The sequence below is a fragment of the Manis javanica genome, chromosome 5 (genome assembly GCF_040802235.1).
Source record: "Manis javanica isolate MJ-LG chromosome 5, MJ_LKY, whole genome shotgun sequence".
NCBI lineage: Eukaryota > Metazoa > Chordata > Mammalia > Pholidota > Manidae > Manis > Manis javanica.
The window spans coordinates 12,359,814-12,386,131 of record NC_133160.1 but is presented as its reverse complement, the minus strand read 5'-3'; the positions used below and the strand labels follow the sequence as shown (position 1 = coordinate 12,386,131).

The 26,318-nt window shown below is 44.4% G+C and overlaps 1 protein-coding gene and 1 long non-coding RNA gene across 4 annotated transcripts in view; one reads left to right on the top strand and one right to left on the bottom strand.

Annotated features, from left to right (window-relative positions):
- EYA2 (EYA transcriptional coactivator and phosphatase 2) overlaps positions 1–26,318 on the top strand; it is a 218,334-nt gene that overhangs the window by 123,044 nt on the left and 68,972 nt on the right. For all 3 annotated transcript variants that reach the window (XM_037006250.2, XM_017667454.3, XM_037006251.2), the window contains 3 exons: positions 14,636–14,703; positions 16,788–16,965; positions 23,610–23,755. In XM_037006250.2, the coding sequence (XP_036862145.2) occupies positions 14,636–14,703; positions 16,788–16,965; positions 23,610–23,755 (392 nt within the window). The remainder of the gene's footprint in view (positions 1–14,635; positions 14,704–16,787; positions 16,966–23,609; positions 23,756–26,318) is intronic.
- The window catches only part of LOC140849454 (uncharacterized), an 81,316-nt gene continuing 78,759 nt past the window's right edge, over positions 23,762–26,318 (bottom strand). Inside the window, exon 3 of the long non-coding RNA XR_012131300.1 lies at positions 23,762–25,508. This is a non-coding gene — a long non-coding RNA (uncharacterized lncRNA). The remainder of the gene's footprint in view (positions 25,509–26,318) is intronic.

Genomic DNA, 26,318 nt, shown 5'->3' with positions numbered 1-26,318 from the left:
AAAAGTAGGTAGGCTTGCAGAGTATTTAAGAGGCCATCTCCACAAAAATTGGTGACAGTATTTGATCTATGAAAGGGGAGGAACATCAAGGATGATGATTCTGTCATCCATGTGTTCTTTCACAAACATTTTTTGCATATCTGGTCAGTGAAAAATGGATGTGACCTCTTTTGGGAGGAGGGCAATCATGTAAATACTAAGTGACCTCATGGTGGCCAAGTGGCTGCAGCAGCTCCAGTCTCTTTAGCATACATCTTGAGATTCCCTCTCATTTGGATCTGCTTAGTTCAGGTGCACACCTCTGAAGCGATCCCTGTGATCAGGGGAATGTAATAACACCGACTGGCCCAGGCTGGGTCACATATTCCATCCCTGCCAAATTCCTATCAAGGCAGGTAAGGCATGTCTAACCTCAGTGCTTTCCCTGGGCACTGTGTGAGTGAAAATCTCCAACATGTGCAGTTTATCTCCGAAACTAGTCTTTATGGGTTACCATTCCCAAGAATCCCTCCAGAAGAGATCCTTGGCAGTAAGAATAGTACATTTAGTCTAGGGATCCATTGTGACCCCTTGACCTGTTTCCACAGCTCTGACTGAAGAAGTCACACAGTCACTCCTTTGCCTTGTGTCCCATCATGCCATTCTCCTGCCTGAAAGCCTCCATCTGGGGCTTCCCATTGCAATCAGAAATAAATGCCAATGCCTTGCTGTGACTCCCGGTCTCTGAGCCCTGAAAACCTCTCTGATCTCATCGTGCATACTGCCCCTGCCCCCACCTGCACCATCCTCTCCATTTCATTCACACTGGCTTTCTTTCAGTCCTCCCACCTCAGGGCCATTACATTTTGCTGGATTGAGATGCCTTTTCCCAGATCTTCATGCAGCTGACTCCTTCCCCGTCCATTTAGCTTCTGTTCAACCGCCACCTCCTCTAAGTGGCCCTCCCACTTCATCAACGCAATGCATAACTGAAATGAGCAAACATCAATGTTTACTCTAGTGTGTACTCACAATTCTGCAGCTTGCCTATTTTTCACCTAGCACTGCATGTGAGACACCTTTCCACACCAGCACACACGGACCCACGTGGGATAGCTTTCTCTCTGCAGCATCACTGCCTTTCCTGGACCCCCTCCCCCCCATCTTTGCCCCGGCATGATTCTGGCTCGTGTGGCAGAGATGCAGTGACAGGGCAGCCCATCTGAAATGGCATTCTCAGGAATGTGGATTGTTTTATTACCAGTTAAATATACTTTATGCTACCTGTGAATGAGGCCATTGTGACATTTAGCAACTAATTTGATTAAACCCAGATGTGGGCTGGACTCCATGTGGAGCAAAGCTGCAGGAGGCCGGGCTCTGGGTGCATGTGTGGGTATTGTAAGATGGCAAATGGACTAGACGACTGAGTGTCAGAGGGACAGATACAGGCGCCTGCCTCCCTTCCATGCTCATGGACCATGTGTTCCTGTTGGTCTCAGCTGAGAACTCAGTCCGGGTCCCCTAAAATCCTAACCCTTTGTTTTCATTCAGATCTTCTGGTTTGGCCCTATCCAAATTGTTTGTTTGTTTGTTAACTTTCCCAGATGTTTTTATTCCCATGAATATTTTTTTAACTGGTGGATCAATGAAATACCAGCATTGTTGACATCTCCAGTGGTGATTAGTAATGTACAAAGAATAATGACCTTAGTACCATTTATTGAACACTTACTCTGTACTGGGCTCTGCCTATGATTTTATGTCTTATCTCACAGAATCCTCACCATAAACCAAATAAATAAACTATACTTGGTTCTATTTTACAGATGAGGAAATTGAGGCTTAGAAATTTCAATCATTTGTCCATAGTCACCAGGGAGAACAATCAATTCTGTATGGATTCTCTGTTGTCTTCCACCCCCTTCTGGGCTCCAAGATCCAAGAAGACAGGCCCCAGCTCTTTCTCAAGGTGGAAATCTTGGCACATAGTAGGCACTCAGCAAATACTTGCTGAATAAATAAGTGAATGCCCGAATGAATGAGCACAGCAGATAAAGGGTGGGGCCATGGCTTGCCAGGTCTTTGGCTTCACCACTTTGCATTCCAGGTAAAGAAAAGCAGAGACAGCAACCTGTGAAGATCTGTGCTTTGTCTCTTTCCAGAACCTGGGCCATGGTTGGGGTACTGGAGGGTGTGAGGTTTCCTAACAGGCTCATCTCTCTCAACCTACTGTGGTTTTTCCATTTTATACATTATGTGCTGACTACTTCTTATATCAGCTCTTTTTATGTCACCCCCGCAATTCATATCCAGACCTTTTTCACTTGCAGTTCTATGTTTTCAGCACTTTGATTTTAATTCTGGCATCGGTAAGACTTAATTAAGGTGAATGAGTACATGGCTTTGAGTGCTGCCGTGGACCCACTACATTAGGTTGCTTTGCTGTGCGCGAAGGAGGTAAGATGGATTCCAAAGCTAGTCACTTTGGGGGATGCTTGTTTGTTGGGACCATCTGTGAGGCTTTTTCTGCATCTCCTGGGGTGACATGTCATGCCTGTGGGTGACAGGGAAATCAGGTTGGCCTAGAAGACCTGAGGCAGGCAGTAACCTGCGCTGTTTCCCACAGCTGCCTGGTAGGCAGGGCTGCACGCTGGCTGGGAGCCTGGGCCTCCGAGGCAGGCTGACCTGTGCCTGAACCCTGCTCTGCCACTTCCTCATAGGACCTGCTGCCTAGGGTTGTGGTGGAGATTAAACAAGATAGGCATGTAAAGTGACTAGCCCTGGGGAAGGAACTAAGTGCTCAGTAAACGGAGGCTTTCAGTATTATTTTGTTATTTTTTTGTCCAACTGTTAATGACAGTAACTGAGAGGCTTCCAAGGTCTTGGATTAAGTTAAAGCTGAGCTTGGCCCGGGAAAGGGAGGAGAGTTTTCACGGTGACTGTCACTATCTCCTCGAAATAAGGGGGACACCCAGAGGACAACAAGCCCAAGAAGGATGTGCAGAGCCACTGGTTACCAGAGAAACATGAATTAAAGACAAGTCCTATTAGGGTGGCAGAAATCAGCAAGTGGAGTTATGCCCGCTGTTGGGGGAGTGGGAAGACAGGAACCATGGGCACTACAGGTGAGAATGCCGAGAGCTCTCACCTGGCCCTGAGGGAAAGTAGGTCTTCACACCTGGGGACCCATCAGTGCCCTTCCTGGGGACACACCCCCAGGAAAGTCACACACTGGCCCAGAAGGGGATGAACCTGAGGATGCTCATGGCAGCCTTGTTGTGTGGGTGGAGACAGGGGCATCCCGGGCGCTCTCCTCAGGAGGAGCAGAAGAGAGAGAATGTCCCCGAGGGAGCACTGCACACCTGCCAGGTGACAGGGGAGAGGTACCCACAGCAACGTGGACAGAGCCTCAGAACTTGATGCTGGGCAAAAAAACTGAGAAACCATCAGAAATATAACACAGAAGTTACAGGAATTATATGCCTACCGACAAAACACTGTGCGTATTTTGCGAGAACACGTGGAGACAAAATGATATGCATCAGACTAGCCAGAATCACTACCTTCAAAAGAGAGGTCTTGGGTGTCCTCATGAGGAAAAGGAGCCATGAACTTGAAGTAACTCCATGGTAGCACCTAACGTTTTGCAGGATGACCAAAGGGGATGGGCTGATGCCAGCCGCTGTCCACACAGGTTCCCTGACATTGGAGGCACAGATCCAGGGACATAAAGAATTCCCCTGTCTCTCGAATAGAAGTTATCACTCTCAAACTGGGAGCCGAAGGGAGTAAAAAACAGAACTGCCTTTCTTTTCCGCATTTCAGCATGATTTCTGTTTTGAGCCACCATTCCCCTGGGCTGGTGGAAAAGCTTCATCTTGGGCCTTGAGGGCTTTCCCCAAACTCTCCAGAATTTTGGCCACGGTTGTGGCATCTTAACCTTGTGCCAGCGCGCTGCAGTGTCAGGGACTCACCTGGTGTTCAGTCACTGAGCCCCAGGCTGCTGCCTAGTCGTCCCTGGGGCTCCTTCTGGCCTGAGGCTTCGTTCCTTTGCCACATTGTGGGCACAGGGATCTTTCATTGTTCTGTCTTTCCAGACTAGAGGTCACAAACTGGAAACCCATGGACCACGTCCATCCTGCAAACATGTTTTTGCCTGTTTTGTTTTGTTTTGTTTTTGTGTTCCCCAACTAATTTGTATTTGTTGCCCACATTTTAAAATTGGGAAATTTCACAGACAAACCCACATTTCTGACTTCTTTTGGAAAATCAGAAGCCCTGGCTATATTAGGCTAATACTTCGGGGTGACAGAGATTTTGGCTAGAGCTGAATAGCATTGTATCCGTTAGGAATGCTTTTGGCTGCCATTACAAAATCCCAACTAACACAGGCTTAAACCATAGTGACATTTATTGTGTATTTAGCAAGAAGTCTGGACCCCAGCATTGGTTTAGCAGCTCAGTTATATCTTCAAGGACCAGGTTCTTCACATGCTTTCACTTAGCATGTGGGCCTTTTGCTCTCTGTTCATAGCCTCATGTGCTGAAACAGCTGCTATAACTCCAGCCATTATATCCTTACATAATCCAGGGGAGGAGCCAGCAAGAAACAAAAGAAAAGCCTTTCCCAGAAACCTCTTGGCTAGAACAAATTAAATGGCCATCCTGGAGAAGCAAGGGAAGCTGGGAAAGAAAGAACAGATGCCAGCAAGGAGAAAGGAATTAGGGATGCTAAATAATGCCGGCCACAAACTGCCGTCCCTTAGATAGAAACTCTACACTCCAGTTTGCTGCAGTCCCCACCACCCGCTATTGTTCCCCATGCTGAAGCTCTGTGTCAGTCACCATTTATCATGTGGCCACACTAACTCCTTCCTTCACCTGCCTTACCTGCGGAGTCTGTACAGTTTGAGCGCTGCCTGTCTTAGACTCAGCACACAAGGCCATTTCTGACTGCGGATTGCTGCTTTCTTGGCAGCTAGCTGTACGTGAGCACAGAGAATAGAGTCCCTCTGCCTCAGGACTCCCTGTTCATTCCCATTCTCTCTGTACCCCCTCCTTTCCTTTCCCTCTTGCCCTACCCCGTTTCTCTAGCCTGGAGGATTGCTCCCCCTTTCAGAAAATCCTTCTTCCTTTATATTTCTTACTAAGCCATTTTACCTACATCAATCTAATTCTTAATTGGTCTGTCAACTAAGGTCAGTCCACAGACCATTACAGGCCTGCAATAACATAAAAAATGGAGCTGAGAGTATGAGCAAGAATCTTGCACAGCAGTTAGGTATTGCCCCAACATCCAAGCATGTGATTAGAGACTCATCTCACAGCATGGGACATAGACTAGGTCTGGAGTTGTCCAATCACACAGCGAACTGCATGTGACATGAGTTACATGCTGGTCATGCACAGCATCTGCATCCCCAAAAGGCTAGACATTTACAAACGGGTCTTTCACAGACAGTTTGAGAAGCCTTAGCCTGTACCTCAAACCCTTTCAGACTCTGGGGCCTAAACTCTGTAACACATTAACTGGGATAACTCATCTCTGCTATTTCTTCTGCCTGCCGGTGGATCCTGGTTCAGGGTCCAAGACCCTGATGTGACTGTCTGACAGAGGTCCTGATTGCCCTGACATACTTGCCTTCCTCCCCTAGTCCCCAAAGCACTTTCTACCTCTCATGGCGATTACCTGGTGAGGAGTAACCAGTGGAGGAAGGGAGAGTGAAATCAGACTGACCACCACAGGAGTGCTTTCTCAGCAGGGAAGTAAAGGGAAAATGTGCAGAAAGTGCACGCCTCTCAACGTTTTCTTTAGTATCTCTCCATTAAACATATCCATAGAGCTCTGATTTCTAATTGTCTAATCTACCATGTAAAATCTGCCCTAGAATCTATCAGGCCACTCTGAAGTGCCCTCTTGATTGCACACCTGGTGCCGATTTGTGGGGAGTTCCCCAGCATCACAGTTGGGCACCCACTCTTTTATGCAGTCATCTCTGATAGGTGAGCAAACAGGAAGAATCAGTATCATGTGCAGAGATCAGTGCAGTAAACACATTCGCATCCCAGTTTACACAGAGTGTGTCTCTCTGGGGGATCCAGTCCTCCTGACAGCAGCAATGCAGTAGGATGTATCTTTTTAACTGACAGCATTTGAAAGATCCCAGATCCGACCAGTACTGTAAGCAGCCCCAGCATGCAAGAGCTGTTCGTGATCTCAGTGGTGCATGTTGCCCAGGTTGCCAGACCCAGCTCAATGTCTCTCCATGCAGAAGAGCCCTTTGCAGGAAATATTAGCAGCCTGGTTAGATGACGCCATAATATTGCCAACAAAGGGAAAGCAGAAGGTGGAAAGGGAACAGAAGGTCGGTGCCAAAGGAGTAGGAACAAGCATTGGTCCCTGAGCTCAGAGTGTGGCAGCAGGAATCTGGAAACTCTGATATCTTCTGTTCTCTGGGGGCTCAGTGCTCAGAGCATCTGGGAGTGTGGCAAAGGGAACGTCCTGATCTTTCTGGGCCTCTCTGTACCCTCCCTTTGCTGTTATCCAGGAGACAGGCTATGGGGACAGAATTGGGAGGCAGGGGAAGCAGCAGTTTTGCCTTATTTTTAATTGAGATAAAAGTCACATTACATGAAATCAGCCATTAACCATTTCAAAGTGTACAGCTCGATGGCATTGCGTGCATTCATGCGACCACCACCTCCATCTACTCCCAGTACATTTTCATCACCCCAGAAGGAAATCCCACAGCTATTGAGCTGTCAAGCCCAGGTCTCCCCCAACCTCTGCCCTTGGCACCTGCTAGTCTACTTTCTTTCTCTGTGGATTTGCCTATTCTGGACAGTTCATATAAATGGAATGATATAATATGTGACCTTTGGTGTCTGGCTTCTTTCACTTAGCATAATGTTTTTGAGAGTTATCCACACAGCATGTATTAGAACTTCATCCCTTTTTACAGCTGAATAATACTCCATTGTATGCCTATACCACCTTTTGTTTATCAATTCACTGATAAATTGGACATTTGGGTTGTTCCATCTTTTGGTTGTTGTGAATAGTGATCTGAACACTTGTGTACAAGTGTTTGAACACCTGTTTTCACTTCATTGGCATATACACTGGAGTGTAACTGCTGGATCCTGTGCAAATGCCCTGTTGAACTTTGTGGGGCCTCAGCAAACTGTTTTCCATAATGGCTGTACCATTTTATAGTCCCACCAGCAACATGTGAGGCTTCCTCCCCAGCACTTGTTTTCCATAGTTTCTTAACGGCCAGTCTGGTAGATGCTGAGTAGCAGCTGTTGGGCAAGCCACAGAACTTTTCCAACACTGAGTTTCTGTAAATAAAATAACAGTATCTGCCTGGGAGAGGGGACAGCAACATTAAACAGGTCACTATACATAACAGCCTGCAGTGCTGGGAGTGTCTTTTATTTGGCCCCTAGGCCCACCACCAAGTGCTGTATCACCCAGTACTTCATATATTCACTGTGGTGAAAGACCAGGGTCTTTTCTTCAAGTTAGTGTAAAGTGCAATAAAAACGAATCACCAGAACATGCACTTTCAGTGGGGACAGTGTCACCCAAACAGGGCAAAAAAAATGGTTCAGTGAGGGAGTTGGGGGGGTGATGGCAAAAGCATCTCACTCTTTTTGTGTTAAGAACTTAAACAGATATATATGGTGTATCTGTAATATTAAAATGTCATTGGGGACAGATGAGTAGGGAGGAAATGTCAAAAAGGATGGGGGCAGAGGATAGCAATAATGAAAAAAGATTGCAAAACAGAGAAATTTTTTAAAAGACTCACAGATTTCAAGCCCTGGTTTTTTTATTATCAGATTGAGCAAACAATAGAAATTTCTATACCCTGGCTCTCGATTTCTGTATTTATCTCATCACAGACTGGTAATAAACAGTTTGCAGGCAGGGTCCAGTCTGCAGGCCATATTTCAATAGGGCTGTGTTAATGCACCGCTCCATTTTGACTTGTCTGGAATTATTTGAACTCCTTGTGTATCCATTCACTTGATAATGTTCTGTCCCTCCTGTCTGAATGTAAGCCTCAACCCCTTACCACCACATCTAGAACAGTGCCTGACGTGGTAATATTTGATATATCACTAGGAGATGTATTGTTGAATGAGTTAATTAATATTCAGTTAAAAACTGTTTTACTGAGCCAGACATTTAGAGTCTACTTTTACTTAAAACTCAAGATAACCAAACAATCCCCTAAAAAAAGATGCATCAGATGACACACGAAAGAGCAATGTCTTTGACAAAAAGAAGTGTATTTCTTTCTTACCTAAAATTCCACACTGATGCGGTGGTTCTGGTCTACAAATGTGGCAGAGGCCCAAACTCCTTATATCGTTTTGCTGAGCTGTGTGATCCAAGATGCCCCTTCCACAGGAAGGGGAGGACCTCTCCTGCCCTTTATGAGTATAACCAGGAAGTCGCACACACTAATTTATGCCTCTACCCTTGTCTAGAACTCATCGGATGGCCTCACCAGCCCCAAGGGAAACTGGGGAAGGTTAGTGTTTATTCTAATTAGCCATGTGCCCAGCTTAAAAGCAGATATTCTATTAATATCAGAGAGAAGGGGTGAATGGATATTGGGGGGCCCCTAGCAGAACCTGCCACCACCACCTTCAGAGAGGATGTTTCCCTCTTCTTGTTCTTGCCCTCCCCTGCCCTCACTGGGCATCCTACCAGCCAGATGCAGGCTAGAAGTTAGTGTTTAACATTCCAGCTCAAGGCAGGTCCATTTGCAAAACCCTCCAGAGACCATATATGTGGCACAAAGTTTCTGGGGCCACATGCCCCCTGCTCCTGGGCCCTCTCAGGCCTGGGGTGAGTCTCTCCCTGCAGGGGCTCTGTGACTGCCCACGACACACTGCAGTTTGCTCAGCTGCCCGCTGTCCTGGAGAAAGAATGCCAAGGGGCAAGCCTGCAGCCTGTCTGTTCTCAAACCTGCCATAAGTCGTCATTCAGAAGGTTGACACAAAAGAAATGAAAAGGTCAGAAGAGAGAACACTGCGTCCAAGAATCTTCCTAGGCAGCTGTTATTCCTAAGCTTTAGCGGGTAAGGTTGCCATGGGAAACAGGACCCAAAAGAGACCTGGAATAGAAGAGGCTGGCCTAGACCTTCTGCCAGATGTGTCTGGACAGGCCATTGAGGACAGAATGGGATCCCAGCGTGACACACTGGTGTGGACAAATTCTGTGATTTCTGGCCCTTAGACAAGCCCCCACATAATGGAGATCAGCAAAGAATGCCCAGGTGTGGCCATGTTCCTGGTTCTTGCTCTGTTCACCTGGCAGCTCCAACTCATCCTGCAGAGATTAAATCAGATGTCATTTCCAATAGGAAGCCTTCCCTGGTCCCGCCCCTCTCCAGGTGGCATTACAGAGCCCTTCCCTGTGCCTCCTGAGCTGCCCGTGAGGGCACTGATTGATAGCTTACTTCTCCCCTGCCTTCCTAGAGCCCAGCACCCTCCCCTCCCCCTTGGATAGGGATATAGTTTGTTTTGTAGATTATACTTTGGAACCATTTCAATATTTTATATAATTATAAAATGCATATGAAAAAATAATACCTAAAATCGTGCTAGTCAATTGTTAAAAATCTTGTCTGTTGCTTTAATAGCATAACCACAAAAGAGAGGAGACTTATTTACCCATATTTTTGTTCTTTTCCTTTTTCTTTCTTCTTTCCTGATGTGTCAAGATCATATCTTCCGTTCTTAAGTTTTCTGTTTCAAGAACTTTCACTACCTGTTCCTTCAGCACAGATCTGCTGCAGCACATTTTCTTAGTTTTCCTTCACTTGAGAATGTCTTGATTTTCCCTTCATTCCTGAAGGATAGTTTCCCTGGATATAGAATTCTGTGTTAACACACTTGAAAAATGCGGTGCCACTTCCTTCTGACAAATAGAAATTGATGAGCTTATTCTAAAACTGATATGTAAATGCCAAAGTTATACACAGGAGCCAAAACAAGCTTGAAAAAGGAGAAAAAAGTTGGAGAACTTAAACTACCTGATTTCAAAACATACTATATATTTTTTTATTAAGGTATCATTGATACACACTCTTACGAAGGTTTCACAAGAAAAACAATGTGGTTATTATGTTTACCCTTATTATCGAGTCCCCCCATGCCCCATTGTAGTCACTGTCCATCAGTGTAGTAAGATGCCACAGAGTCCCTATTTGTCTTCTCTGAGGTACACTGTCTTCCCCGTGATCCCACACACACCATGTGCACCAATCATGATACCCCACAATCCCCTTCTCCCTCCTTCCCCACCGCTCTCCCCCACCCCTCCCCTTTGGTAACCACTAGTCCCTTCTTGGAGTCTGTGAGTCTGCTGCTGTTTTGTTCCTTCAGTTTTGCTTTGTTGTTGTACTCCACAAATGAGAAAAATCATTTGGTATTTGTCTTTCTCTGCCTGACTTATTTCACTGAGCATAATACCCTCCAGCTCCATCTATGTTGTTGCAAATGGTAGGATGTTTCTTATTTATGGCTGAGTAGTATTCCATTGTGTATATGTACCACCTCTTCTTTATCTATTCATCTACTGATGGACACTTAAGTTGCTTCCATATCTTGGCTATTGTAAATAGTGCTGCACATGTCTTTTTGAATCTGAGAAGTTGTTTTCTTTAGGTAAATTCTTAGGAGTGGAATTCCCAGGTCAAATGGCATTTCTATTTTTAGTTTTTTGAGGAACCTCCATATGGCTTTCCACAATGGTTGAACTAGTTTACATTCCCATCACCAGTGTAGGAGGGTTCCCCTTTCTCCACATCCTCGCCAGCATTTGTTGTTCCTAGTCTTTTCTATATTGGCCATCCTAACTGATGTGAAGTGATATCTCATTGTGGTTTTATTTTGCATTTCCCTGATAATTAGCAATGTGGACATCTTTTCATGTGCCTGTTGACCATCTGAATTTCTTCTTTGAAGAAGTGTCTGTTCATACCCTCTGCCCATTTTTTAATAGGGTTATTTGCTTTTTGGGTGTTGAGGCATGTGAGTTCTTTATATATTTTGGATGTTAACCCCTTGTCAGATAGGTCATTTACAAATATAGTCGCCCATACTGTAGGATGCCTTTTTGTTCTGCTGATGGTGTACAGTAGCTTTTTAGCTTGATGTAGTCCCATTTGTTCATTTTTTATTTTGTTTCCCTTGCCCGAGATGTGTTCAGGAAAAAGTTGCTCACATTTATGTTCAAGAGATTTTTGCCTATGTTTTCTCCTCTTTTTTGATTTGGATGTAGGTTTTCTTTGTTGTTGTTTTTTTTTTGGTATCATTAATACACACTTACATGAGTGTGGTTACTAGATTCCCCCCATTATTAAGTCCCCACCATATACCCCATTATAGTCACTGTCCATCAGCATAGTAAGATGCTATAGAATCACTACTTGTCTTCTCTGTGCTGTTTTCTTCTAAGAGTTTTATGGTTTCATGACTTACGTTCAGGTCTTTGATCAATTTTGAGTTTACTTTTGTGTATGGGGTTAAACAATAATCCAGTTTCATTCTCTTGCATGTAACTGTCTGGTTTTGCCAACACCAGTTGTTGAAGAGGCTGTCATTTCCCCCATTGTATACCCATGGCTCTTTTATTGTATATTAATTGACCATATATGCTTGGTTTATATCTGGGCTCCAAAACGTACCATATTTAAAGCTACAGTATCAAGACAGGATAGAATTGGTATAGGGGAGATATGTTAGTGGAATATAATAGGAAGTCCAGAAACAAACTCTTATTACATTTATTGTTAATTAATACTTGGCAAAAGTGCCAAGTAAGTCAATGGAGAGAAGGAAAAATGTTTTTACATTTGTGCTAAAATAACTGAATATCCAAAAGCAACAAGATTAATTTAGCCCCTTATTTCACACCCTACACAAAAATTAACTTACATGAGATCATGAACCTAAACGTAAGTGCTAAAACTATAAAATTTCTAGACGCAAACAGAAAAGAATCTTTATGATCTTCGGCTAGGAGAGCAAAAGCAAGATCCATAAAAGAAAAAAATGAATAACTGAAAAACTTATGCTCTTCAAAAGACACTATTAAGAAAATGAAAAGCAATGTATAGATTGGCAGATAATATTTACAAATCATATATATGATAAAGGACTTGTATCCTTTATATATGGGCAATACTCTTACATACATGGGGAACTCTTAACAACTATTTTAAGAGGACATACCTAACTTTATTTTAATGGGCAAAAGATTTGAATAGATCTTCATCAAGGAAAATGCATGAATGGCTGATAAGCACATGAAATGATGTCCAACACGGTTAGCCACTAGAGAAATGCTGCTTAAGACCACAATGACATACTAGTACATACCAACCAGAATGGCTATAAACAAAAGGACCAAAAATACCAAGTGCTGAAGAAACGGAAACTCTCATACATTGCTGATAGGTATGTAAAGTGGCACAGCTACTTTGGAGGACAGTTTGGCCATTTCTTAAAAAGTAAAACACACTCTTACTACATGACTCCACAGTCCTATTCCTAGGGATCTGCCCAAGAGGAATGAAAACATATATCCACACAAGGACTTGTTTGCAAATATTTTAGCAGCATTATTGATAATAGCCAGAAATTGGAGGCAGTACATCCATACCATGGAATACTATTCAACAACAAAAAAGAATGAACTTCAGAGACACATTACAACATGGATGAGATTCTAAAGCATTGTGCTAAGGGAAAGAGGCCAATTGCAAGCTCCTACTGTATGATCCCATTTCTAAAGGCAATACTGTAGAATCAGCAACAGATCGGTGCCTGCCCCAAGGCAGGGGATTGGGAATGGGGGGTTGACCGCACACTGGCACAAGGGAACTTTGGGGATGATGGAAATGTTCTAAAACTGCATTAGGGTGATATTTGCACAATTATATTAATTCACTTAGGAAAATAGTCAAACTGACACAATGGAGGAATTTTAGAGTATATAAATTTTACCCCAAAAAACAGTTTTAAAAAGCAGCCAAGAGTGGGATAGTGTCATGTTAAAGACGGAGACTCAAGCTGCTTGCAGCCCCAGCAGCTGTTACTCACTCTATCTGTGTGGCTCAGGCACACTGCTTAGCTTTCCTGTGCCTCACTCTCCCCACCAAGAGCTCAGAATGGCACCTGATAGGCACCAGCTCACCATTGTTGCTCTAGCCAACCCTTCCCTCCCTGGGCTCCTGCCCTACTGGCATTTTTCTCTTCCTCTAACCTGCCATGCTGCTCTCTATGTTACGGTCTACAAACTCAGTATTTGTGAATGAACACTTTTCCCCTAGGAAGTTTCCATCACTGGCTTCTCCCTACCGTTCATGTCTCAGCTCAGACATCATCTCAGGGAGGCCCTCCCTGACCACCCTATCTTATATGACACCCCACTTGTTCATTCGTTTACTCATTCATTCACTAAATAGCATCTTCTACTAGTAATAGTAATAGTGTCATTTATCCCATCTTAGATGGGGCAACTGAAGCTCAGAGAGATAAGGTCATTTCATTCATTCATTCATTCATTCATTCAGTTTACCATTCAGTTTATTCATGTACCATTTCACACCACTGAAGGTGGCTACTGTCAAAAAAAAAAAACCCACAAAAATAAAAAATAAGTGTTGGTGAGGATGTGGAGAACTTGGAACCCTTGTCCACTGAGATGCTGGGAGTGTAAAATGGTGCAACTGCTATGGAAAACAGGATGGCAGCTCTCCCCAAAATTAAAAATGGAATTATCATGCAATCTGACAGTTCTGCTTCTGGATGTATATCTAAAGGAATTGAAAGTAGGGTCTGAAAGAAACATTTGTACTCCCATGTTCATAGCGTTAGTTATGACAGCCCAGTGGTGGGAGCAGCCCAAGGGTCCATCGATGGATGAACAGATAAACAAAATGTGTTCTAGCCATACAATGGAATGTTGTTTAGCCTTAAAAAGGAAGGAAATTCTGACACATGCCATAAGGATGAACCTTGAAGACATTATGCTAAATGAAATAAGCCGGTCAAAAAAGTACAAATGCTATGTGATTCTATTTATCTAGGCCCCTAGAATACTCAGATTCGTAGAGACAGAAAGTAGTTGGTGGTTGCCAGGAGTTGAGGGGAGAGGAGAATGGGGAGTTACTGTCTCACAGAAACAGGGTTCCAGTTTCGTAAGATGGAAAAATCTCTGGACATGGATGGTGGTGGCAGTGGTACAACTATGTGAATATGCTTAATGCCACAACACTGTCCGTTTTAAAAAATGGTTAAAATGGTAAATTTTATGTCATTTAAAATAAATGTCAATTAAAATTAAAATAAAATAAATAATTTTTTTAAAACCTAATTATCAAAGACCAGATTCTGCATTGTATGCACTGTCTCATTTATTTCTTTCCACAGTCCTTTGACGAAGGGGTTATTTAGTTTGTTATTTAATTGAGAAAACTGAGGTTCAGAGAAATCTGGTAACTTGCCCGGGTGCCAGGTTCCATTCCAGCCTGTCAGCCTTCAAAGTCCGCCCCTGTCTGCTGCATCCTTCTTCCCCATCCCTCTCTGGCTGTAAGAACTCATCTGTACCCATTCCTCCCTCCTGCAGGTTCGGCGGGGATCTATCAAGGAGCAAACGGACTGCCCAACGCAGCCGGATTTGCAAGTGTGCACCAGGTAGACAAGGCTCCCCACCAGCTGTTTCTCCATTCTTTGCTTAAATAATCCCCCTTAATCAGGGCACTCCAAGAGCCCACTCCAGAAATCCAGTCTCTTCCTCTCTGGGTTTGGAGACCATAGAAGCCAGATTGTGCAAAAGGCCATTGGAAAGATACGGTGTAGAGGCAGAGAAATTGGAATTATTAGATTTCCAAGAGGACCTACATGTTATTATACATTACATCTTGACCTGAGCCCAAGATACTCAGTGGCTATTAAATCAGATGACATCATCTTCAACTCTGCAGCCCAGTGTCAAGTGCCCCCCACACAGTAGGGGCTTTGTAAATGCTTGTTAAGTTGAACTAAGTCAACCCTGTAAAGATAAATAATGCTGGCTAATGGTTTGACTCTCTCAATTTCACTCAGAGAGTGAATCAAAAATTAACCCACTGCAGGTATATGGGACCTCTGTGTACTCTTTGTGCACCTTTCCTATAAGTCTAAAATTATTGCAAAACAAAAGGTACCATATTTCAGGCTAGTGTTAAAACCACCCCAGAGTAGATCAGCTTTATGGACTATGTAACATATTTAAATATGAGGATCACGCTGTTTCTTCCTCAGTGAGCTAAAGAATCTAAATGATATAAACCTTAAAGTATGTGAAAATTGTTTCAGACATTATTGTATTACTTCCAGTATAGGACATACATAGATAAAATACTTTGTAAATAAAACAGTACATTTTAAGGTGGGTTCTTCACTCTGGGTGTTTGTCCACTTCTCCATAGGAGCTTGTCAAAAACCCAGACTCCCTAAATGCTGCCCCCAGAAATTCTGATTCTGTGGGTCTGGGGTGGAGCCCAGGAAGCTGAATTTTTCCCTGAGTCCCTTGCAGGGTTGAGCAGCATCGGTTTATGGAGGTGATAGGGCAGAAGATTTGAAATGACGACTATTGTTGGGGAGTTGGAATACCTGGTTGGTTTAAGCAAAGCTTGGTAAGAGGATTGGCATTCTCTGATTGGATCTCCAAGACTCCCTCAGAGAAGATTCTGGATCTCTAATGGGGGTGTGGCTGTATTGGCACCCCTTATGAACCTAAAATGGCATCTAGTCTCCTGGGTATGTGTGTATGTGGTCCTTTTTACTCGTTTGTTTGTTCATCAATTTTTGCAGCATTTACTGAGTGCCTGTTTGTGCCCAGCACTGTTCCAGGCACTGGGCACTGATCCAACAGTGATCAGCACAGACGCTGTCAGGGCCACGCCATGTCCCTCATGCGCACCTGCTGACCTCCAGCCACCAGTCTCTGCATCCCTGGGCCCGAGGGTGTTCCCTAGAACCAGTATATAGGGTAGACAGGAAGTAGTGGGTGAAGGTTGGAGGCACTGGAGGGAGGGGTGAGCACATCGGACACTGACGACGTGCCAAAGTCCCCGGCTGCTGCCCCCTCCCAACCTGAAAAATGTGCCTTAGGCTAGCCAGTCCACGCGCTGCTGTAAATCTAAGCCCTGCCTCCCCCTACCTTCTTTAAAAACTCGCTGCCTGCCCTGCTGAGCGCGACTTCCCCAGCCTGTGACTAGCCAGACCAGGGAACATCGTCCAGGATTGCGCTCAAATAAACTGCCCGGCCCTTTGTTGCCTCTCGTCGCCTGCTTATTTTGGTTAGAATTTATCTTACAGTGGGAAATGAAAACCCCCTGGGAGCAGCTCTCAAACAAAGACTGGCTGGAATTGGTGTATAAACAGCCTGGCTCCCTTGCCCCTGGAAAGAGGGTTCTGAGATGTGCATTTGATTCCATCCCAGTGTTTCCCTAAGAGAATTCACTCCAGTCCCCACTTAGAAGCCCCTGGACTGGCTCCTTCCCTTCTTCCCTTCAGTATCCCGCTTCCTCACTCCCCAGCTGGTGTCTCTTTGCCTCCCAACTGCTCTGCTTGCACTTGCAGCTTTGCTTTGGGGAAAAGTCCTGCCCTCATAGGGCTTTTATTCCAATGGGGAGAGAGATTAGTCACAGGAGAGCAGCCCACTTGCCGCCATCAGCCTGTGCTGGGCTGACAGAAGCCTCCACACTCACAGCCTTGTGTGTTTCCCTTTCTAGGACTATCCTTCCTACCCTGGCTTCCCTCAGAGCCAGTACTCCCAGTATTACAGCTCGTCCTACAGCACTCCCTATGTCCCGGCCAGCAGCGTCTGCCCTTCACCCCTCTCCACGGCCACCTACGTCCTTCAGGAGGCATCTCACAACGCCCCTAGCCAGAGTTCTGAGCTGCTTGGCGGTATGTACACTCAGTGTCGCATGGAAGTTCGTAGCTGTGGGCTGAGCTCTTACATGAAGGACAGACTGGACATAGGTCCTAGTTGTAATGAGCCAGCCACCCAAGGGCTAAATCCAGACCTCAGATATATTTGTTCACCTGTTCTCTGTGTGTGTGTATGTGTGTATTTAATTGTACCCCTGTTTAAAAGTCAGAATTTTTTTCCTAAAAATTCTAATTTCCGCCTTCTCTTGAAAGGAGATCTGGTCTCTGTAGGTCCACATTTGTAAGTGACAACACTTAGCTGGAGCTGAGTAACGTCTGCCCCACTTCCACACACACCATTCCACATCTAGCCAGCTTACCTCCGGTTTACTAGCTGCCTGGCCCATGCAGGCACTGGAGCTTGTGGGCCCTGGTCTTTAAGGAAAGGAAACTTGTATTCATTGCTCATCCACTATGTGCCAAGCACATGCCTGTGTAGTCTTCTCTAACCACTAATTTATATACTGAATCAACATTTGTGAAGCACCTGCTGTTTTACAGGCACTCCTTCTTTTGGGAAATAAAATGAAGTGCAGTATAGACTTGCTCTTTGCAGACAGGAATCAAATAGTCACACAAATATGTAAAACTAAGTCATAATCCTCATGAGGACAGTCATACATAGTCCTCACAACATGTTTGCAGTTACCATCTTCCCCAGATAAGAACAATGAGGAGTGTTAAGGAACTTGCTAGGAATTGGTGGAGCTGGGATTTGAACCCAGGCTTGCAGGGCTCCATAGCCACTAGCCATCCACAGCTGAGACTATATTATCTAAAATCCATTTGGGAACAGAAGGGCAGAGGCCTTCAAATCATTGTTCTCTCTCTAATCAGTCACCAGGAATTCTAGAATCCTTCAAAAATCTTTACACGTGTGCCTTTTCAATGGCACAGCAGTTAGTCAGGACTTTTTTAACTTCAAAAATAGAAAATGCAATTCAAACTAGTTCAAGCAAAAAAAAAGTCCAGGAGTTCAGAAGATAATGTTGGGACTCAGTCTCTCTCTTCCTTCTACCTCTGCATTTTCGTGGATTCATTTCACTCTCAAGTGGGCTCTCTCCCTGTGGTGGCAAAGATGGCCACCAGCTGCTCCAGGATTCAATCCTGCCTGCTGATCTACTCCTCGGAGAGAGTTCTTCACTCTTAACAGATCCTGCAGAGGCGCCGGGTAATGCTGCCATTGACCCCACTTAGGTCACCTGCCTATCTTCAAACCATTCTCTGTGGCCAGTGGGAGATAATGCTGGGATGGGGCAGCAGACCTGGGTCTCATGCCCACAGCCCCGAGCTCTTGCTTGGGGTCAGCCCCACCCAGGCCACATGGACTGAGAGTGAGGGAGACGTGGTTTCCCAAAGAAACCCGGTGCACTGTACCCAGAAGAAGACATCAGAGACACTGGAGGGGTTTCTAAATATCAGGTATCCACAACCTAGATTGTGGATCCCCCCTAGATTACATGCAACAGTGAGAGAGTCCATGTCCTGGCCCCTTGGTGATGTATATCCCTGAGCAACTAACTCACCAGCCTGGAGATTCATTCATTCATTCCATAAATGTGCTTGCTATGCACATGTCTTTTTTATGAGGTGGTTTAGGCTAATCAACATTAAGTGATGTGACAGCAGTAAAATTAGAACATCCAAATATAAGGTCACTGTCACTGTATTTTGTTCAGTTTTCTTCTTTTCTGACACATACTGATGTTCTGGGGCTTTGTAGAAGCTAAGCTGGCATGATGGTATGTGGACACAAATTCAATAAATATTCATTGTTGATAGTCAGAAAAAGAATCATAGTGAGGACTCACCTCTTTTCTTACTGAGGTTCTTGGAGCAGCTGTTGCTTTTAGCCCTTGTATTTCCCATCACTGGGGACCGAGTAGTCACCACTGGCTTTGTCGCAAATGAAGACAACATAGCTAAGTTCTTTTTGGTCAGCTTTTAAGGAAGTTTAGGGCTCAAGCATTGGTTTTGGTTATTGTGATCTCATCACAGAGTATTGAATGAATTACATAGTACCTATATGACAACTTCCAAATTGCTTTCTTCGAAGAGTATGAAATTCAACAAACTTTTCTTTGTCATAATCCTGAATTTTCTTTTTCTTTTACCATCTGCTTTTCAGTTTGGTCTCTCCAAACTCTTTACAGAGAGGAAATATGAGTGAGAAATCTTCAAGTAGATGCCCCTATCTATCTATAATTCAGTGGTGAACTGAATTCCAAAGATTTCCCAAGAATTTGGGCTATGCGGGAAGGCCATCTTTGTTCCCTGTTGAGAGCAAACAAAGGTTCATTGTGTCTCTTTGAAATATTCCTTTATTGCTTCCCCCTGTTCTTCATTTATCCCTTGGTCTAAGGTTCAACAATAAGTGGTTGAGATGGTTTTTACTGTGTGTCTAACAAGCTCACATAAAATCTAATGACATAAATAATTGTCAGCTATAACCAAGGTCTCTTGCGTCTTTTCCCCAGTGTCTGTTATAAAAGAAGGGCATGCAAGCATGCATGTGTGACTCGGTGTGCACACGTGTACACACTCGGGCACGCTCTTAGAATTTCCCATAAAAACTCCACTTTTGAAATTATCCAGGATCTCCTTGAGTAGTTTGGTTCCAAACTCCCAACTCAAGAGGTTTATATATTACTGACGGATCATACTCACTCTTTACATTGTCTGGCTACACTATCCTGATGTGCCTCTCTACCCCCGGCCCCCAGCCTCCAGCCCAGTCTGACATGCATTAACAGTTTTATGAAGCCCCCACGATTTGCGGATGATTTCAGGGCAGTCTGCCAATGCTCAGGGCACAGTCTGAACCTCGGGTTGCTCAGAGAAAAGACCCATCAGTAGTGGTTGCTTACAGCCTTTTTTTTCTTTTTGAATATTTACGTATGACACAAATGATCTAAAATGAAGTTATAGGATCTTCTTAACTTCTTAGATCATCTCCCTCAGTCAACAGAAGGAGAAACTTTTAAAATCTCTCAAGAAACTTAGGAGGCTTTTCCATGCAATTTGGCAATATCTAATAAAATTAAAAGAGCATGTGCTGTTTAACCCAGTTATTCTACTTTGAGGAACTTATCTGAAAGAGAAACTCACACACAGGTACAAAGACTTGAGTAAAAAGAATATTTATTGTAATATCTTCATAGCAAAAGACTGGAAACGCCTGAATACCCATTAACAGAAGTCAGGTTAAATAAACTATGGTGTATCCACTGGTGACACATTATGCATCTGTTAAAAAGAATAAGGATCTGTGCTAACATGAACATTTCTCTGAGCTATTGTGATTGGTGAAAAAAACAAGGTGCAGAACTGTGTGTTTAAGATGATACTGGCTTTTTTTTAATATAAGTATACTTTTATACCCATATTTGGGTAGGAAATTTCTGGAAGGAGGCAACAGCAACTGTTAACAGTCATATTCTCTTGGGAGGGAGCTAGAGAGCAAGGAAAAGACGATGTAATAGATAATCTATAGGCTACTCCACCCAACAACAGCAAAATACACATTTTTTTCAAGTATACACAAGACATCTACCGAAATAGACATATTCTGGACCATAAATCAAGTTTCTTACATTTAAGAGGATTCAAAGCATACAGAGTATGTTTTCTGAAGACAGTGGACTTAAATTAGAAATAAATAACAGAAAGACTTCTGGAAAATTCCCAAATATTCAGAAGCTAAATAACACACTTCTAAATAACCCACATGTGATGGTTAATTGAATGTGCCAACTTGACCAGGCTGAGAGATGCCCAGATAGCTGATAAATATTATTTCTGGGTGTGTCTATGACAGCGTGTCTGGAAAAGATTTGCATTTGGATCAGGAGGCGAAGTAAGGAAGGTGGCCCTCACCAGTCCAATTCCCTGAGGGCACATATAGAACAAAAAGGCAGAGGAAGTGATTTCTCTCTCTCCTTAAGCCGGGACACCCTTCTCTTCCTGACCTCAGACATTGGAGCCCCTTGTGCCTTTGGGCTCCAGGACTCATACCAGCAAGACCTGCTCCCACCTCTCGCTTCCCTCTCCCCAGCCCTCAGACCGCCAGCCTCAGACTGGGAGTTTTATACCGTCCACTCCCCTGGTTTTTAGGCCTTCAGACCCCAGCTGAATTACACCACCGGCTTTCCTGATTCTCTAACTTGCAAACAGCAGATTGTAGGACTTCCTGGTCTCTAGAACTGTGTGAGCCAGTTCCTATAAGTCTCCTTATATGTATTTATATATATTTTCTGTTTCTCTGGAAAACCCTATTTTACCATGAATCAAAGAAGAAATCAAAGGGAAATTTTAAAGTATTTTGAACTTAATGAAAATGAAAAGGCAACATATCAACATGTATAGAAGGTCACTAAAACAGTACTTACAGGGAAATTTATATCACTAAATACCTCTAATAGGAAAGTAGGAAGGTTTGAAGCCAAACACCTTAAGAAACTAGAAAAGGAAGAGCAATTACACCCAAAGTAAACAGAAGAAGGGAAATAATAAAAATGAGCCTGGAAATCAATGAACTCTGGAAACTCTAGAAAATGTAAACTAATTTAGAGCCAAAGAAAGCATCTCCTGGGGAGGGGACCAGGAGGAGGAGATCACTAAAGGGACTACAAGGAACCTCTGGATTTGTTCATTATCTTGACTGGGTGATGGTTCCATGGATATATATATATATATATATATATATATATACACACACACACACATACGTCAAAACTTATCAAATTGTGAGCTCTAAGTATTTATGATTTAATGCATGTCAATTTTACCTCAATAAAGCTGTTAAAATAAAAGTAAAAACATAAAAAGAGAGAAAGTAGAAGAGTAAAATGAACCCATAAATTTCTCCAGCCTGTGTACCTCGGCTGTGACCTTGAACTTTGACCCATCATTCTCAAGAACGTATAAGGTTGGAGAAAAGGCTGCTTTATTTTTGGCACCCCTAGACATTTCTTAGGTGGTTGGCATTCTCCCCCTTCTTAAATAATATTTACCTGGATTTTACTGAGGTCAACACTTGTTTCTAAGCCCCCACAGACTTAGAAGTACCAAGTGCATCAGGATAAATCTTATTTATGACTCATAAGCATCTGTGAATTTATTGACACTCTGTTCATCATGCTCCAAAAGATAATCTTTGCTAGACTGATGTTTGGGAATCTCCATTGCCACACCCTGAAAATGGGGAGTTGGAGGTGGCCCAGCAGTCCTGACAACTCAAAATCAAGTCTTTTCTTATTATGTCCTTAGCCTGCTAAGAAGTTTTATAAATAGTAAATAAAGTTCAGTCCTTTGGGTTTTGGAGGGCAATAGTCCTTCCATGGTAGGGGGATGGAAATCAGTGCATTGCCAAGTATTTTTAGACAAAAGTGTTTTCCCCCAATCATCCAAGACCTGGAAATTATGGGAGGAGAGGTGGAGTCCACAGGATACATTTGGGAGCTAAAACCAGCAGCTGTAAAACAAGTAGGCAGGACGGGATATCCTCTCAGGCTCCACCCTGGTTTACACTTCTGTCACTCCAGCTACAAGGGCAGGCCCAGGTTTTAGCTCTGGCCCACCACTAATTCTCAGGATAATTAGATCATCTCACTAAGCCTCAGTTCCCTCATCAGTTAAACACAGATAATAAAATCTAATAAAAAGCCATGTATTTAAAACTTCTGTGCTTAAAAAAAACTTTGGGACCTGAGTCCCGGGAGGGTGCTGCTCACTTGTTCGGGGTGATGAGACAGTTGCTTGAGGGCAGGAATATGGCAGCCTCTCGGTGCACAGTGTCCAGCACCACCTCAATGACTGCCTTCCACCCTACACCTTCTCGCTGATCCTTGTGTGTATGTGGGTCCAGTAGAGCCAGAACTCGATCCAGATTCCCTACTGCCATCTCCTAATGGCCAGCCCTGTATGGAGGCTTTCGTATATGTAATCTTATTTAATTCCCAAACTGAAAAAGCTCTTGATAAGTAAAGCTTCAAGGGCTTGATTGTAAGGGAAACTAGAGCAAACTGCACAGGAAGAGGCACCTAAAGAAGTCTCTCCACCTTCCACATTAACCCCACATGGTGGGACCTTTTAAAAATAGCAGAGTTTGATGCTCTGCTACATATAAACATTTATTTTCTCCCTTCTGTCTGTCTAGGTATTCTCAGGCTTATGGGTAGCTAGAGAGTTGCAGACACACAATTCTATTCATTGTGACTGTAGCTTCACTCCCTGCTCGGGTGTCTCCTTACCCACACGGCCTCCCCTCAGCAGACCCGTGTGAATTTGGAACCTCCAGCACCCCCATTCCCCTATCCAATGTATTAAGTCTCTGTAACACACATCTGCACCTGGGGTATTGTGTGTTCACCTGCTTGTGTGTCTCGTGTCTCTCTCCTCTCTCTAGAGTGTAAGTGCTGTGAGAACGAGCGCCTGCTGGGTAGATCTGTGTTGGGCAAATGAGTGGCTAGGAAGGGGCACTTTAGGGCTGGACATGGCAGTTGCTATTCCTTGTTATCTTCACTGGAGGCACGGAGTTAGCTGGTTGCTGTGTGGTATTTCCTGGGAGGAGACTTTCAGCAAAGCTTCTGACATGTGCCCCGTTCCGCTTCCTACACCAGGTGAATATCACACACACAATGGACCTTCCACGCCCGCAAAGGAGGGAGACGCAGACAGGCCGCACCGGGCCTCCTCCGACGGGAAGCTCCGAGGCCGGTCTAAGCGGAGCAGCGACCCCTCCCCAGCAGGGAACAATGAGATTGAGGTGAGTCCGGATTGCCTGTTTGACTTGGTGAATGTGATCTCCATCTGTGGCCAGGGCAGGAGGGTGAGGGATAGAGTTCTCTGCAAGTCCATAGCAGAGAATGGTCACAAAGTACAGTAAGAGAGAAAAGAGCACTTGGTGGAAACGCAGGGACAAATCAGGTTGACCATAGAGCCTGCTGACTGACCAGGCCAGGAAAACTGACCCCCGAGACAGTAAAAAGCAGTGGTTCCCAAAGATAAGCAGCAGAATTACCTGGGAGCTTGTGAAGACCCAGCCTGCTGAGCCCCACCCACAGTGTTCCGTTCAGCAGACCTGGGGCAGGGCCTGAGAATCTGCATTTCGAGCAAGTTCCCCGTTGATGCTGATGTTGCTGGGTTGCGGACCACACTTTGAGAGGCCCCAGCAAAGAGGACAGTGAGCAGTGGACCTTCCCAGGTGGGTTAGAGTGGTTCTGACCCGGAACTACATATTAGAATCACCTGGAATACTTTTTAAAATACAAAGGCCCAGGCCCCATCCCAGACTAATTATACATTTCAGGGGAGTTCTGAACATTCCCTTAGTGATTCTAATATGACTTACATATTTATCTACCTGGAGACAGGAGGCTGGCTCAGATGAATTCGTGTGATTTCTATGATTCTGAGTTTCTTCAACAGTGGTTCTCAACCGGTGCTACGCTTTACATTCTCCTGCGAAGCTTTGAGAAACTTCATTCTCAAGCTGCACCGCAGATGTCAATTAAGTCAGATTCCCCTCAGAGTGAAAGCTGCCCTCTTCAATATTTTTTAAGTTCCCTGGGTGATTCCAACATGCAGGCCAGGCTGAGAACCCAGTTAGACTAAGGATAAACCCATTTTTATTGTAATAAAGCACGTGTAGGATTATTGGTCAGGCACTGACATTTTCGCAAACAAAATCAGAGAGAAGCAACTGGCATTTATTAGGGAGAAAAATGGACATGTTCATGAGTTCAAACTTCTTTGCAGAAAGCAGTCATTTGTTGGCTTGAGTGTGCTGTGAGCATACGGACAAAACTGGCCGTGTCTGGGTCAGGGCCAAGAAATCCAAATACGTCATCATCACGTCCCTGCTCACCTTCCTGTACAATTTATGCAGCGGCTACGAAGCTCAGCCCACAAATTCAGACATGCAAAGAAATAGTCATCTTTATCATTTCCTTAAAATCCATGTAATTTTGACTCTGAGTCCCCATTCCACGGGGTGGTAGAAAATTCCATCTCATTATTGGCCCTGCCCACCCTCCCAGAAGTGTATGAGAATCGTGGGGTTCAAGTGGTCTCAGAAAACAGAATAAGAACCTCTGATGCCCAGGGTGTCTTGGGGGCCGCTGTTCCCTCATTGTCAACGCCTGCAGTGGTCAGTGAAAGTGCAGCCTTTCTCTGGGGTTTTAGTGCCTTACTCTGGGCCTAGAAATCCTTGTTCAGGACAAGAACCTTGGAGTATTAGCTATCATCCTTTGGTTGCAAGCAGCAGAAGCCAGCTCTGGTTACTTAAGCAGGAAGGAATTGACTGGGAGAGAAGTCGTAAGACCAAGGTTAGGAAGAACAGTAACAAAGGCCATACAGGAATCCAGGGACCCTTCAGGGCGCCACCCCTGCTGGACAGGGAGCCATTCCAGATTCCAGTGCCACATCCTTGATGTTCCATTCCAAGGAGACAGCATTCCCACTGGCCTGGCTTGGGGCCTATGCTGGCCCCTGAGTGACAATCCCAGCAAGACAGCACACTGTGGAAAAAGAAAACCAGAGTGCTCTTAGAAGGGGATAGACGCTGGGGGCCCAACAACAAATGCCCACCACCAGGGCATTTGGTGTTTAGCCAATATTCACTAGAATACTGGCTACATATTTTGAACATTTGTCCCCTATGCTTGATCAACCTCTGAAGCTATACCAGCAGCCATCTCCTCTGGGAACTTGTCCTTCCTGGGGACCAGCCACAGAGCAAGTGTGCCCACATCCCGTGAGCCTACTCTCAGACTGGTTTCCCTCTAATTCTTGAAGCCCTCTCCTTCTAACACCAAGGGGAGACCGTGCAATCCATTCCACAGAATGAGGCCTCTGCAAAAGGCTGGAAGAAAATTCACCGACCTCGGGTTGTCCCTCCCATATTCCTGAAGATTTTCTGCAGCTTGACGTGACAGAGCATAAAAATCACAGAGGGCAGCATCCACATTCATATCTTTCTTAAACTTTTTATTTGGTCGCCTCGCATGGCTTCTGCACTTGGTAGGAGAAGTGAAGGTGGAAAGATATTTTTCCATTAAACCGAGAAGGGGGTGGGGATGGCATGGAAGTCGTGGATTATGGGGTGATATTATTCTGGAAACATCTGCTTCTTGATTCCAGAGTAAGTACCATGGCAAGAACAGTTGAAAAGGTGTGAGCTGTGTTTCACTTCTGTGCTTAATGTCAGCATGGAGGGTTTGCATGGGTCACACCTCTTAAGTCTTTGGCAGTTTTGCTAATGACTGAGACCCATGAGAGAAAAATTATGTAAAGATGTGGAAAGGGGGGAAATTCTGAGTGTGTATTAC